Source organism: Leopardus geoffroyi, chromosome C3, assembly GCF_018350155.1.
Source record: "Leopardus geoffroyi isolate Oge1 chromosome C3, O.geoffroyi_Oge1_pat1.0, whole genome shotgun sequence".
Taxonomy (NCBI): domain Eukaryota; kingdom Metazoa; phylum Chordata; class Mammalia; order Carnivora; family Felidae; genus Leopardus; species Leopardus geoffroyi.
In genome coordinates this window covers 112,562,067-112,576,881 of record NC_059338.1, presented here as the reverse complement: position 1 = coordinate 112,576,881, position 14,815 = coordinate 112,562,067, and the positions used below count along the sequence as shown (strand labels likewise).

Below are 14,815 nucleotides of genomic sequence, written 5' to 3'. Positions count from 1 at the left end.
CAGTCGGTTGAGTGTCCAACTCTTGATGTCAGCGCAGGTCATGATCCCAGGGTTGGGATTGAGCCCTGCATTGGGCTCCTTGCTGAGCATGGAGCTTACTTGAGATTTCCCTCTCTCTCTCTCTCTCTCTCTTCCTTCTGCCCTCCCTCCCCTCCTCACATGTCCTCCCCTCTCTAAAATAAAAACAGGGGCGCCTGTGTGGCTCAGTCGGTTAAGCGTCTGACTTTGGCTCAGGTCATGATCTCGCGGTCCGTGAGTTTGAGCCCCGCGTCCGGCTCTGTGCCGACAGCTCAGAGCCTGGAGCCTGTTTCAGATTCTGTGTCTCCCTCTCTCTCTGACCCTCCCCCTGTTCATGCTCTGTCTCTCTCTGTCTCAAAAATAAACATTAAAAAAATTTTTTTAAGTAAAAAATAAAAATTTTTTTAAAAATTAAAAAAACATCAATGTAGGAGTTCCTGGCCAGCTCAGTCAGTGGAGCATGCAACTCTTGATTTCAGAGTTGTGAGTTTGAGCGCCACGTTGGGTGTGGAGGAGACTACTTAAATAATCTTTAAAAAATATGAATTGCTTCTCGGCCTTTTGGCTAAGATCGAATGTAGTATCTGTTTTTATCAGTTTAATATCTGGCATGTCCTATATCGGAGGACCATATATTAAATGGGTTTTTGGAGTGGGAGATGGAATAAGAGCTTGCTCCGTCCACTCCCCCCATCGACTTGCTATGCAGTACTTCCAGGAACGGTGCACCCCCTCAGGGACAACAGTAGGGTAAAAAAAAGAAAATCAATGTGAAATTCTTGGCTTGCTCTGCTTCTGGCCTCCCTTGTGATTCATCCTTCCCTACCTGGAGGTGTTTTTCATGGTTCCTTCCTCAGCTACCTTTTCCATCCATTCATTCTCTGAGCAAACTCATTTTCTCCCACACACACAGGTGTGCCACAGACTTCTATACTCAACACTATAATGGACATTTCCATTTGGACATCTCCCTGGCAATTCAAATTCAACATGCTTAAAATAGAACTTATCTATGACCAAAAACCAGCTTGTACTCTTGCATTCTGGTTATACTCCTTGTATTCTTTTTACTTCAGGAAGCCGTGCAGCGTACCACCAAATGTTAAAGTTAAGAAAGTCATTCTTGGGGTGCCTGGGTGGCTCAATCGGGTAAGCGTCCTACTTCGGCTCAGGTCATGATCTCGCGCGGTCCGTGAGTTCGAGCCCCACGTCGGGCTCTGTGCTGACAGCTCAGAGCCTGGAGCCTGTTTCAGATTCTGTGTCTCCCTCTCTCTGACCCTCCCCCGTTCATGTTCTGTCTCTCTCTGTCTCAAAAATAAATAAACATTAAAAAAAAAAAAGTCATTCTTTAACTTCCTCTTTCACGTGTTTTTGCCTCAATACTGGAGTCCTTGCATCAAATTCTGCTTTCCTCTCTTGGCAGAATGTTTAAAAAAAAAACAAAACAAAAAAAACACCTTTTAAATTAACACAGATCTGGGGCACCTGCATGGCTCAGTCAGTTAAGTGTTCAACTTCAGCTCAGGTCATGATCTCTCTTTGTGAGTTCGAGCCCCACATCGGGCTCTGTGTTGACAGCTCAGAGCCTGGAGCCTGCTTCACATTCTGTGTGTCCCTCTATCTCTGCCCCTCCCCCTCTCATGCTCTATCTCTCAAAAATAAACATTAAAAATAAATACAGATCTGATTACATGTTCCTTAGAAAAGCACTTATTGAGGTATGATTGAGATACAAGAGCTGTACATATTTAATGTACACAACTTGGATGAGTTTGGAATTAAGTACACACTCACCACAACTGATGTCACAAACATCCGTCGCCTCCAACACGTTCCTCCTGGCATCTTTATTTTTTGTATGTGTGTGATAACACACAATGATTATATATTCCTAAAATCTTTTTTTAATAAATAATTTTTTAAGTTTATTTATTTATTTTAAGAGAGAGAGAGAGAGCATGAGCAGGGGAGCAGCAGAGACAGAGGGAAAGAGAGAAAATTCCAAGCAGGCTCCACACTGACAGCGTGGAGCCCAACACGGGGCTCGAACTCACAAACCATGAGACCATGACCTGAGCCAAAACCCAGAGTCTTTAACCAAGAAAAAAACCAACCGAGCCATCCAGGTGCCCCGTTAAAATCTTTTGATTAAATGTTCCCATTTGCTATTGGAAAAAATCGACACATGTATGAGTGCATGGTATTGCATGGGATGCCTCCTGCTACTTCTTGAGCCTTTTTTTTTTCAGGGCACTCTTCCCCTCGTGTGCTACATTTTGTTGTTTTTTCTAGCTTTTTGTGGGTTTTGTCTGAAATACCCTTTTTCCCCCCTCTGTTATTCCTCTTTTCACTAACTGCTACTCACAAATATTTTTCTCAGGGAGGTCTTTTCTGATTCACTGAGATCAACTGCCTAAATTGTAACTTTCATCGAGGCAGTGTGTATCTTCCCAGTGTATCGTTAGTGACTAGCCAGTTTTGAAATATGTACACAATAACTGTTGAATGAAAAGTTTATGTTCATTCCTAAAGAGGAAAACTAATGTGATTCTTAAAAAAAAAAAAAAAGTAATTCTATACAGTTTTAAGAATTTTTATAAATTGAAGTGTTGCTAAACAGCGGCACCTGGTGGCTCAGTCAGGTAAGCATCTGACTTTGGCTCAGGTCCCACAGTTTGTGGGTTCGAGTACTGCGTCAGGCTCTCTGCTGTCAGCATGGAGCCTGCTTTGGATCCTCTGTCTCCCCTGTCTCTGCCCGTCCCCTGTTCACACACACACACACACACACACACTCTCTCTCTCTCTCTCTCTCTCTTTCTTTCTCTCTCAAAAATAAGTAAACATTAAAAAAAAATAAAATGTTGCAAAACAGTAAAAATTGTTTTTCTTTAGCACCATTAAAAATGTTTAAATATCAGTATTAATGCAGTTATTAATGGTACGCTTTTTATTTTGAAGTACAAATTCAGAGAGTCACTTTGTACATTGTACACATCCAAAGTACACATCCAAAGTGACAGTTTTGTTTAAAATTTACCTAAACATGACGTTTTCGGCTGCTTCTGCCATCTACTGGACATATAGTGCTACTGGATCTTCAGAGTCCTATTCTCAGCCGGAGTGTTTATTCAGGATTCCAATAGGATTTTAAAAATATATTTGTATTTAAATCATGTCATAATTGATTTCTTCACGGTACTCAAAAATATAGGGTCACCTCGGTGGCTCAGTTGGTTAAGCGTCCGACTTCGGCTCAGATCATGATCTCACGGTTCTGGTGAGTTCAATGAGCCCCACATCAGGCTCTGTGCTGACAGCTCAGAGCCTGGTGCCTACTTCGGATTCTACGTCTCCCTCTCTCTTTGTCCCTCCCCCACTCATGCTCTGTCTCTGTCTCTCTCACTCCAAAATAAGCAAGCATTTAACAAATTAAAAAAATAAATAAATGTTATGGCAATTTCTCTATTACACATGAATTGTTATGTTGCTAAGTCATAATTTTGAAGAGAAACAGGTTCCCCCACAAAATCATTGTGCTCTTTTCGATTTAAGATACGTATAATTTGGAAGTGTGATTAGTGCCCAGCAGAGCAGGTCTTGAGATGCCTGGTAAATCATCTGCACTGGCTGTTTGAGAAGTAGTTCAGTGGTAGCTCCAGGACTGGACTAGGCCCAGCCAGGTCTGGCCTGAGCCAGGATGGCAAAACAGCAGAGCAACTTCATGTGCTGGGGCTTTAGAAATGACAGATTTTTTTTTTTTTTTTTCTGAATTAGCTCAATTGAGGTACTCAGAGTCCACCTGCTATCTAACTGCCTTCCCTCTATCATAAGAAAGAATTTAATCTGTTAATTACACGTTCCCAGAGGCCTGAAAGCAGTCAATGCTAGATGGCTTCAAATGGGGCCGTCTCAATCCATGAAAATAGGGCTACTGGAATTAGTGGAAACAAACAAAACACCAAGTCAAACTGAATAAAAAAAAAAATCAGATAATTAAATGGGAATTTCAAATAGATAATTTTTATTAAATATGGCCCAAATAATACATGAGACATAGTTATACAAAAGTGTTCTGCATTTTTCTGGCACCTTTAATATATAATTCAATTCAATTTCACAAATATTTAGAGAGCATACTATCTGAAAGAAAAGAGGAATGGATCTTGGTACAAAGTCAGCAAACTGTGTCTACTAAAACAGAAGTTTGCTGGGGAAATCTTCAGTAATAGACCACTAAATGCCAATAATGTTTTGCTTTAATTTATGAGTATTCTTTCATATGACCAATTTGGTCAAAAATCTCTTTCTAGAGGAGTTTTAACACTAGAAAAAACTGAAGTTTAGAAAATGTCCTAAGATATCTAATTTAAAAATATTTACTTACTTTGGAACACCTGGGAGGCTCAGTCAGTTAGGCAGCCAGCTGTTGGTTCCAGCTCAGGCCATGATCTCATGGTTTGTGAGTTGGAGCTCCACATAGGGTTCTGCGCTGACAGTGCAATGCTTGCTTGGGATTCTCTCTCCCTCTGCCCCTCCCCTACTTATTCCCTCTCTCTCTCTCTCAAAATAAATAAAATTTTAAAAATATATATTTATTTACTTATTTTATTTTCGGGAGAGCAAGAGTATGCACATGAGTGTGGGAGGGGGCAGAGGGAAAGAGAGAATCCCAAGCAGGTTCCGTGGTCAGCACAGAGCCTGATGTAGGGCTCAACACAGGACTCAACACAGGGCTCAATCCCACAACCCTGAGATCATGAACTGTGCTGAAATTGAAAGTCGGATGCTGAACCTACTGAGCCACCCAGGTGCCACAAAAAATATTTAAATGTAATATAGATTGTTTAATGTATCTCCCTTGGGAGGACTATAGCGTTCACAGTTTGACTCTGTTGGTTTGTATGATTGTAGCCCCTCCTGATCAGTGGAAGAGGAAGACAGCAAATCCTTACAATGAGTGACAATAGAGAAAATGTATTCAGGAGGTGTGGAAGCACAGCTTCAAACAATGAGGAATAAGTGAGGCCTCTGTGAGAAACAACTGAGGAGCAACTGAGAGTGTAACCCTGATTCCCTTTTAAAAAAAACTTTTTTTAATGTTTATTTTTTAGAGACAGAGAGAGAGAGAGAGAGAGAGAGACAGAGACAGGGCACAGACAAGGGAGCAGCACAGAAAGAGGGAGACACAGAATCTGAAGCAGGCTCCAGGCTCTGAGCTGTCAGCACAGAGCCCGATGTGGGGCTTGAACTCATGAACTGCGAGATCATGACCTGAACCGAAGTCAGATGCTTAACCAACTGAGCCACGCAGGCACCCCAACCCTGAGTCCCTTTTAATGAAGAGGTACAGGGGGTAAAATTTCACACTAATCCAAAATCACAATCAGAACTAGTGAACAAAACAGCTTCAAATCAAGGGATAGTTCTCATGGATAGTGTAGAATACACAATTTATGTTGGTCTTCTAAGTCACACCCACAGCTAATACTTGCTATTATCAACTACTTTTAAGTCAATTCCCAAAATATTTGTCTACAAAGTGTTTTCAAAGAGTTGAAAGTATGGGAATCAAACATGACCAAAATACAAGCCAGAATATAACTGTGGTCAGGGTGCTACATGTTTCAAAAATGAATTGATCCCATTTGGTTAAGAGGTCACAAAGGAGACGGTGTTTGAGAATAATATAAACATGTTGTTAACCAATGTGCAGTTGAGACTTTATTATATATTAAAAACAAAATTCTGTATCTTTAGGAGAGGAAAAGCTGAACTTACACAAGGATTTTCTATTTCTGTTCTGTTCTAATAATAAGACGAAGCATTTGACAGAAGAATGTTGATGAAATAGACTTTGCCTGTATCTGATTTCAAGTAGCTAAGTCCTCAGGGGCTTTTTTTTTTTTTTAAGTTCATTTATTTTGAAAGAGAGGGAGAGAGTGTGCTCATGAGCAGGGGAGGGGCAGAGAGACAGAGGAGGTGGAGGGAGGGGAGAGAGAGAGAGAGAGAGAGAGAGAGAGAATCCTAAGCAGGCTCCACACTGTCAGTGCAGAGCCTGATGCAGGGCTTGAACTCGAAGTGATCTTTGGACCATGCATCCATACCCATGCCCATTGCCATCTGGAAGCAGCTGGTATTAGAGAATAATGGATTGGCCTTCTGAAAACTCAGATAAAACGCCTCAGATAAAATCCACTACTGTTTAGAGCAGGTACATTTGTAATTAAGCCCATCAGTCACCTTGAGGTGATTATGAAGGAACTATAGGAAGAATGGTCATCATCACCTCAAGACTCTCAGAAAAACTGTTTTTCCATGAGATGGAACTCTTGCAATGAAGCTCATCTAATAAGGAGAGCGCTCTGGTATCTGCTGTCCATGGCATGGGCCCTGCCATAGCTTCAGGTTTTCAAGAACCATATTGTTCTCTGTCCTTTGATTTGGGTCTTTTCTGGTCCACTGGCAACCTCCACCGTGTTTCTAAGTCCTGGTCCAGTGTTGTTTAAGGGCAAGACTTATGTATAGGCAACCAAAGCCATAAAAAGAGTTCTTGGAACCGTTTTTGCACAGCACTGAAAAACGATAGCTTCTCTCCAAATATCCTAACTTGACAAAGGCGCTATTAGGCGAATCTTCATGCCTGCTATGAATGGGACGTTCATAATTACCCCATGACTTCAGTGAGTTCTTGTGCTTCTTTCTCCCGCTCTAAAATGAGCATTTTCTCATCTAAATCTACTTCTGGGTATTGTTGGGGGAAAGTTCCTGGCATTTGTTGGAGAATGCCAGCCGTAATACAAGCAAAGATATAAACAGCCTAACAGGTTAAAACTATGTTCGGCTGCTGTGGAATATCTGAATGTATCCGCTCCCCCCACTGACCATCGTATTCCTGTTACTTTAAATATCTTGAAACGCAAATGCATTTGTCCAACCAGTTTGGGGAGTTAAAAACAAAGTTCCAAGCACAAGCTTTCTTGTAATGAGACGTGGCCTACTACACCGAAGCGCCACCCAGAGCGTTTTACCGCTGCCTGAAATCAGCCGGCACGCAGGTACCGAGAGGAGTTCGGAGCCCTGGCTTCCAGATGGCCTCCAGTCCATCTCGGGGGCCTCAGCTTCCTCTCTGTAAAATGGGGCGCGGATGGGGTTCGGATCTGGAAGATGCGGCCGACGCTATTCTCCGACTGGGTCAGAAGACAAAAGCCTCGGCCAGCCCCCTGCGCTCCCACCTTTCGGAAGGGGCGGGCGAAGGGAGGGGCTTCGGCAAACGGCTGGAGCGGGCCCGGAGCGAGGGCTGTAGGCGGTGCCACCCGCGGCGACTCCCCTTCCTGCCCGCGCAGGCCCAGGCACGCCCGCAAAACGCTCCGGCTGCCCTTCGCTCCCGGCTCTCTGGTTCCCGGGCCGCCCGGGGGGACGCGGTTGGCGGCGACACCGGAGGGGGGCGGGTCAGGAAGTGGGGGCGCGGCGGCCGGGAGCTGTCCTGGGGCTGCCGAGGGGCTCGGCGACGCTGAGGACCGGCGACTCCGGGCCGCGCGGGAGCCTGAGGGGCGCCCGGACCTCCGCGGAGACGATGGCGGAGGAAGAAGGTGACGGCCCCGGGGTCCAGCGCGCCAACTGTCGCTCGTGGTCGCGGGAAAGAGGGGCGGGGCCCGAGGGGCCCAGAGGCCTGGGCTGCGGGCGGTCAGTGGCCGCGGCCGCGCGGGGTGGGGGGCGGAAAGAAGCGGGGCGGCGGCGGCGCGGGGACATTTAGGAGCGGAGTGAGTGGCCTGAAGTTTTGTCCGCCTCAGTGGGAAGCAAAGGTGGAGCTTAAAGTTGGGAATCGGGCTGGTAGAGAAAAAGCTGCGGGTGGGAGGAGTGCTTGAGAGGGGAGGCCACTAGCAGATAATTAATGGGGTGGGGAGCATAGTTTGGTTTAGAAGATGGAGGCTTGGGCACTGAGTGCATATTTGAAAGTAAAAGTGTTTAACCAAATGCCCCTCATTCTGAGTGCCCTCTTCAGAGGTCTGTGGACGCTGATAAATACGAAGTCACAGGGCTAGAGGAGCCGCACGCCTAGAGTGTAGAAAGAGGCGGGGGTTGGGGAAGGGAAACTGAAGAAGGCCTGGTCACTTACAGGTTAGGGGGAGGTGGCAAAGGCTGAAGGGTGTAAGTATTTGGGGAGGATTAGGAAGCCACGAGTGCTTTGAGGGTGAAAGTGGGTGGGCCGGAGAAAGCTTTCCATGCCCCCACAGGGCCAATGTTAAGAAAATTAAGCCCTTCAGTAATATTTAAAATGATAAGTATGAGAGACAATTGGGGAGTTGGAGGAATTGATCAGCTAATGATAGATATCACAGGAAGCATTCATGGCATAACAACTTCATAATACCCGTGCTAGTGTCAGGAACAGGTCTATTTGATGGTGTCGCTTGACTGAGCAGTTAGATTTTGCATCCTGGTGGGAAACATGACTTTTTACTTCCTTGAGTGCGGTTGTGAATGTGATCTCATTTAGATTTAAACCTTTATTGAACCAAGAGTGCAAGGAGGGAATTTCAAGAATTCGGTGGAAAGTGATATTTAAAAAATTGTTTATTGCTCTTTGGCTTTCTGCCTTGTCTCTGTCTATGCTCACACTGACTTCATTATCTGCCTCCTCTTTTTTGAGTTTTCAGAGTGTTAAAGCTGATCTAAATTTAAGACACTCTTCCTAATATACAACTTCAAAACCAGTGCTGTTTGTAGTTGATAAGGGATAAGTAATTCCATTTGTTACCTTGGTTTTATTTTTGGTTGCAGTAGTTTAAAACATTTCTTGATTTTTTTTTTTTCCTTTTCTGATTACTTGCAAATCTGTGGAGTAGGTTGATAAGCTAGCTTGTATGTTTCCATGAGCCCGTTCATGCTTAATCTAAAGCAGGAAAAAAGTACTGCAATACTAAAAGTCTTTAATATTTTGCATCATGCAAAATGAGAAATTGCTTTAGGATATTATGGTTACACTTAATTAAATCAATACCACACTATTGTGTAAAATTTACTCATGGGATAAAAAAGGAAAAATGATTTTTCATTGTAGAATTACAGATAAGCAAATACATGTTAAATGGAACAATTAATGGATTGAAGTTTTCTTAAAATATAGTTTCATTCAACAAATTTTTCAATTCTGTGAACATTTGGTGCCTACTATGTTAGGTGCTGGGATATAATAGTCAGCAATGAATAATTATATTCTTATTTATTAAAATAATGCTAGCAATGATAATATTTATAGCAAACATGTCTGTGTGCTAGGCATTATTTTGTGTGCCTTACGTTTATTTGGCCCTCTAAATTTTTTCAAAATACATATTATCTTAAAATTAGTCTATATGGTGTTTTTTACTTGTATCCATATCTTCCCTAGATCCCTTTTTTGTTATTCACATTCACTTGGATCCTTTTCATTGTCCCACTGTTACTCCAAGTACATAATTTTGAGAATCTCATCTTATGAAAAATGTCTTTCTTGATGCAGTAGAGCCTCGGGTTGTTCATACTTAAGGCTTCCTGAAAGAAATGTTAGAACAAACAAGTGACAACTTTGAATACAGCAGTATTAACACTTCACGTGGAATAGTTTGGATGGACATTTGCTGGCCTATTTGTAGCTCTGCTCACTATCTCATGTGAAGGTCGCTGGACCAGAGACTGAAATACTGGGTTATTTTTGTGGCTATGTTGTCATTTTCATTTTATTTTTTAAGTTTATTTATTTATTTTGAGAGAGAGAGTGTGTGCACGAACCATGGGGGAGGGGCCGAGAGAGAGGGAGCGAGAGAGAACCCCAGGTAGGCTCTGCATTGCACTGTCAGCACAACGCTGGATGCAGGGCTCAAACTCCCTAACTGTGAGATTGTAATCTGAGCCTGAGTTGGGTACTTAACTAACTTAAGTGCCCCTTTATGTTATCATTTTCATTTAGTTTGACTTTAAAAAAGTATGTATTTGTTTATTTTGAGAGAGAGTGCATGTAAGGGCAAGAGAGAGAGAGGGAAAGAAAGAATCTTAAGCAGGCTCTGTGCCGTGACCGCATAGCTCGTGGTTCATGAGATCATGGCCTGAGCTGAGATCAAGAGTTCTATGCTTGGGGCACCTGGGTGGCTCACTCGGTTAAGCGCCTGACTTCGGCTCAGGTCATGATCTCACGGTTTGTGGGTTTGAGCCCACATCGGGCTCTGTGCTGACAGCTCAGAGCCTGGAGCCTGCTTCGGATTCTGTGTCTCCCTCTGTCTCTGCCCTTCCCCTGCTCACGCTGTGTCTCTGTCTCTCAAAAGTGAATAAACGTTTTAAAAATTTAAAAAGAAAAAAGTTTTATGCTTAACTGACTGAGCCACCCAGGTGCTCCTAATGTTTTTGAGACAGAGCACAAGTGGGGGAGAGCTTAACCGACTGAGCCACCCAGGTGCCCCTTGTTGGGTGCTTTTAACTTTTCTTTTATCACAGAGCAGGGGAAAACAAAATTTTTTTTTAGTTTATTTAATTTATTTTGAGAGAGAGGGAGAGAGGGAGAATCCCAAGCAGGCTCCGTGCTGTCAGCATGAACCATAAACATCATGATCTGAGCAGAAACCAATAGGGGCACCTGGCTGACTTAGTTGGAGGAGCATGCAGCTTTGTTTCTCAGGGGCATGAGTTCAAGCACCATTTGGGTATAGACATTGAGAAAAAAATAAGAAAATGTGTATTTGTTTTTTCATTTTCCACAGTAAAGCTAGAGGATTTTTTTAAAGGAATTTTTAAAAGTTTTATTTATTTAAGTAATATCTGCACCCCACATGGTGTTCAAACTCATGACCCCAAGATCAGGACTCATGTGCTCCTCCGACTGAGCCAACCTGGTGCCCCTCCACTGTAAAGGTAGAACCCTTCATCTGATCAACAGTAGCTGATTCATTTTCCTTTTGTGACTTGTCTTTTTAGGCTCACATTTCATAGCCTAAAGTCATTCCTAAGAGAAAAGAAAACTCTCCTCTGCTCCATTAAGAAGGAAATAAATTCTTGAACCATCTTATAAGGTTGGGAGGACAGTCTGCACCTACACGACAGTCATAGTCGACTCTATAAGATAATTAATTCTAGGAAGGAAACGTAGTTAGGTTGAATATAGTAAATTCTTGTTTCATTCTGAATTTAGTTTACTAGTTTGGAGGTACTTTCTGCTTTACCTTTTTTATCAGACATAGAAAGGGTAGTCTAATATTGGGAAATTTTCTGACAACTTCCCACATAGAGGGATATTTATAGGTTCAGCCTATTTCTAATACCTAAATCTATAAAACAATCTATTACAATGACAATACCATAGCACTGTGAAATTCTGCAGAGCTTGCAGGATTATTTTAAAAATGAAGTATAATTTTATGATCAATGTATTTTATTATATTCAAATTTAAAAAAATGGTTAATCCTTGAATGATGAATGTGATACTCTCAGGTAACTAGAATATTATGCTAATGTATTAAATAACACCTTGTTCCCCAGTCATTCTAGAAAGGAGTTTACTTATTTTGGGATATTTTGAAAATAACATTATCTCAGGAGAAGAGCTTGTTGATTTATCACTAGGACTCTGAGAGCACAGATGGCAGACAGAACCTAGATTTTTTTTTTTGTATGAAAGATTGTTTTTCAAGAAGTGCTAAAATAATTGTGGAAAAAGTTATCTTTGATACTAAAAGATCTCTGTGTGACTCATTGCCCTATTATAATAAAAGTGAATTCGTTTGGATTACAGATTAGAACAGCTTGATACACATGTTGCAATAACTTCTTAAATATTTTAAGGACCAACTGTAGAACTGCGCCAGAGAAGAAAGCTGAAGTCTTCAGAAAATAAGGAATCTGCCAAAGAAGAGAAAATTCGCGATACTCCAATGCCTGAAAGAGCTCCAAAACGTAAGTTAGATAAATTTGTTTTCATGCTACTATAAAAATGTTTTTTTATACATTAGGTAGTATATTTTATATTAATGTTTTAAATGTTTATGCCTATTTTGAGATTAATTGTATGGTGTTGGCAGTCAACTTTCATAGGTTTTGTTGTAGAACAAACCCTAAATCTCACTGGCTTACAAAAGACACTTATTTCTGACTAATGTTACATGTTGTGGCTGCAGGTTGGCTGGTTTAGCTTCATGTATCTTGAAGGAACAGCCCCTATTTGGGATATGGTTTTCTTATGGCAGAAGAAAAGAACAGGAGAACAGGCAGAATCATTCGGTGTCTCTTAAAGTTTCTGTTGAACTGGCACACCGTTACTTGTAGTCACCTTCTGTTGACCCAAGTAAGTCACATAAGTCGCATAATTAATCCAGACAATGAGATGGAGAAGTATACTCTGACTACAGGGATGCATTGCAAGTCACATGGTAGTGGGCAGAGATGAATAATCTTTTTATAAGAAAGGACAAGATAAGTGGGAATAATAATAACAGTCTACCACATTCTGTCCTTTTAGTCATAAATATTTGCTTTTCTCTGTCAGACAAAATACTCTCACTACCTCTCTGACCCAGGAAGACACTCAGTCTTACCCGGTCATGGCATCAGTCTTGAGGCCCAAGGTCTTATTCAGGGCCAGCTATGATTCATTCTAGTCCAGAGACCCATGAATTAAAAAGATAAATTATGTGCTCTGTGTCAGGGGTCTCCAAGACCACCCCCGTTTGGTGATGAGATAGAAGGACTTACAGCCTCAGAATATTTACAGCTGTGATTTATTACAGTGAACAGTACAAAACAAAATCAGCAAAGGGAAAGGTCTGTGGGCTAAAATCTGTAAGATCTAGGCATAAGCTTCCCTGATTCCTTTCCTAATGGAGTTACACAAGATGTGCTTAACTCCTTCAAGCATCAAATTGTGACATTTGTAAAGTTTTGTCTACCAGGGAAGCTCGTTAATGGCTCTGCACAGAATGTGTGTGTGTGTGTGTGTGTGTGTGTGTGTGTTTTAATTTATTTTGAGATAGAGTGCAAGTAGGGGAGGGGCATAGAGAGAGTGAGAGAGAGAATCCCAAGCAGGCTCCGCACTGTCAGAGCAGAGCCTGATGCAGGGCTTGAACTCACGGACTGTGAGATTGTGACCTGGGCTGAAGTTGGACACTTAACTGACTGAGCCACCCAGGGTCCCCTGCACAGAGTTTTTACTGTTAGCTGGTCGCCATACCTTTTCCTACCACATACCCAAACTAGATTCCCAGAAGGAAAGCAATGAGCATGAACCACATTGTTTGTACAAACAGGTCAGGTACAGTAAACTAACATGAGAGAATGGTGATAACCCTCCTGAAATCCAAGTTCCCAGATTCCAGCAGAGTTTACCTTGCATGCAGACCTTTCTTGGCAAAGTAATTGTAGAGCTGCTATGCTATGTTAACTTTTCTTTCCTCAGAGGAAGAGAGACGTACATCAGCCACTGGTTCATAGCAGTTTTGAAATCCTACAAGATAAATATGAGGTCTTACTCTGGTGTAGGGATGTTTCTTGATTAGGCCCCAGTTGTTTACCTTGGGAGTAGGTTCATTATTCTGTGTGGTCCTTGAGTCCACCCTCTAGAGGTCCTTCCTTTTCTGTTATCCTGCTGAACCATGTAGGAAGATGGCTTTGGAGAACATGCCATCCTTAGGGACTGAAATGCCTTCTCAAATTGCTTCTTGCCCATAAAGAGTCGAAGGCACATTTATATATTTTTTCTCAAATAAGGTAAAGGCAGTGGGTCATCTATAGAGCTAGTTTAGGGGCTAGCAGCAAGAAAATTTTTTGGAAGCTGGAAAAATAATAATCCATGTTATGCAGTGACAAAACATTTGTATCTGTTTCCTGTGAATAGTTACAATTTTAATACTAAATTTTTTTATTATTTTAGGTAACAAGATTATAAAACAGAATGTTACTAGAGTGCCTTGGTTATCAGCTGCATTTGATTACAAGAAAGATGAATTTAAAACATTTGGCCTATTTGCAAGTGGGAATGAAGAGAAAAATAGAGAATCCAAAATTTCTGGGACTTGTAGTGTTGAGTTAGAACTGTCTATTTCAGCTAGTAAAATCGAGAAAATTGAGAAATACTTTGAGTAACAAAGGCTGATTAAGATGAATCCTCAGGGCAATGACTAAATCAGGGGCATGGCTGTCAGCACATAGTTTGTTAAAATATATGAATGCATTAAGGTATTTCCTAGTAAATCCTTTCAGTTGGATAAAGTAAGATAGAGTGTGGTTCTACAAAAGCTCAAATACATGTAGTTAAACCTTGCCAAGACTCATCTAGAAATAAAAGTGTGGTTACAGTAGTCCCCCACCTTATCCAGTAGTTTCAGTTTCCATGGATTCAGTTATCTGGTCAATCAGAGTTTGGAAGCAGATGATCTGCTTTCTGACGCATTGTCAAAGTATGTACTGTTACCAGTGTAATGCTATGTCACACTCACAATGCCTTGTCATTCTTCTCACTTCATCTCATCACATGGGAATTTTATCATCTCCTATCATCACAAGAAGTAAAGTGAGTACAGTACAATAAGATATTTTAAGAGAGAGACCATGTTCACATAACTTTTATTACAGCATATTGTTATAGTTGTATTTTATTATTAGCTATTATTGTTAATCTCTTACTGTGTCTAATTAATAAATTGAACTTTATCCTAGGTGTGTATGTATAGGAAAAAACATAGCATATCTAGGGTTCACTACTAGAATTCAGTTTGAGGCATCTGCTAAGGATCTTGGAATATATCCCCCACAGACAGTGGGGAGGGGGACTACTGT

At 41.7% G+C, this 14,815-nt stretch overlaps 1 protein-coding gene and 1 non-coding gene across 7 annotated transcripts in view; both read left to right on the top strand.

Moving 5' to 3' along the window:
- The first annotated feature begins 563 nt into the window (after positions 1–563).
- LOC123587130 lies at positions 564–752 on the top strand. Its single transcript, XR_006707184.1, has one exon. It is a non-coding gene; the product is annotated as a U2 spliceosomal RNA (small nuclear RNA).
- A 6,718-nt stretch (positions 753–7,470) lies between these two features.
- The window catches only part of DPY19L4 (dpy-19 like 4), a 68,203-nt gene continuing 60,858 nt past the window's right edge, over positions 7,471–14,815 (top strand). For 3 of the 6 annotated variants that reach the window (XM_045454190.1, XM_045454189.1, XM_045454188.1), the window contains exons 1-2: positions 7,471–7,607; positions 11,831–11,941. In XM_045454190.1, the coding sequence (XP_045310146.1) occupies positions 7,592–7,607; positions 11,831–11,941 (127 nt within the window). In that variant the 5' untranslated portion in view covers positions 7,471–7,591. Of the gene's footprint in view, positions 7,608–7,799; positions 7,821–11,829; positions 11,942–14,815 lie in introns of those variants that run through there. The other 3 variants (XM_045454193.1, XM_045454192.1, XM_045454191.1) reach the window with 2 other exon arrangements.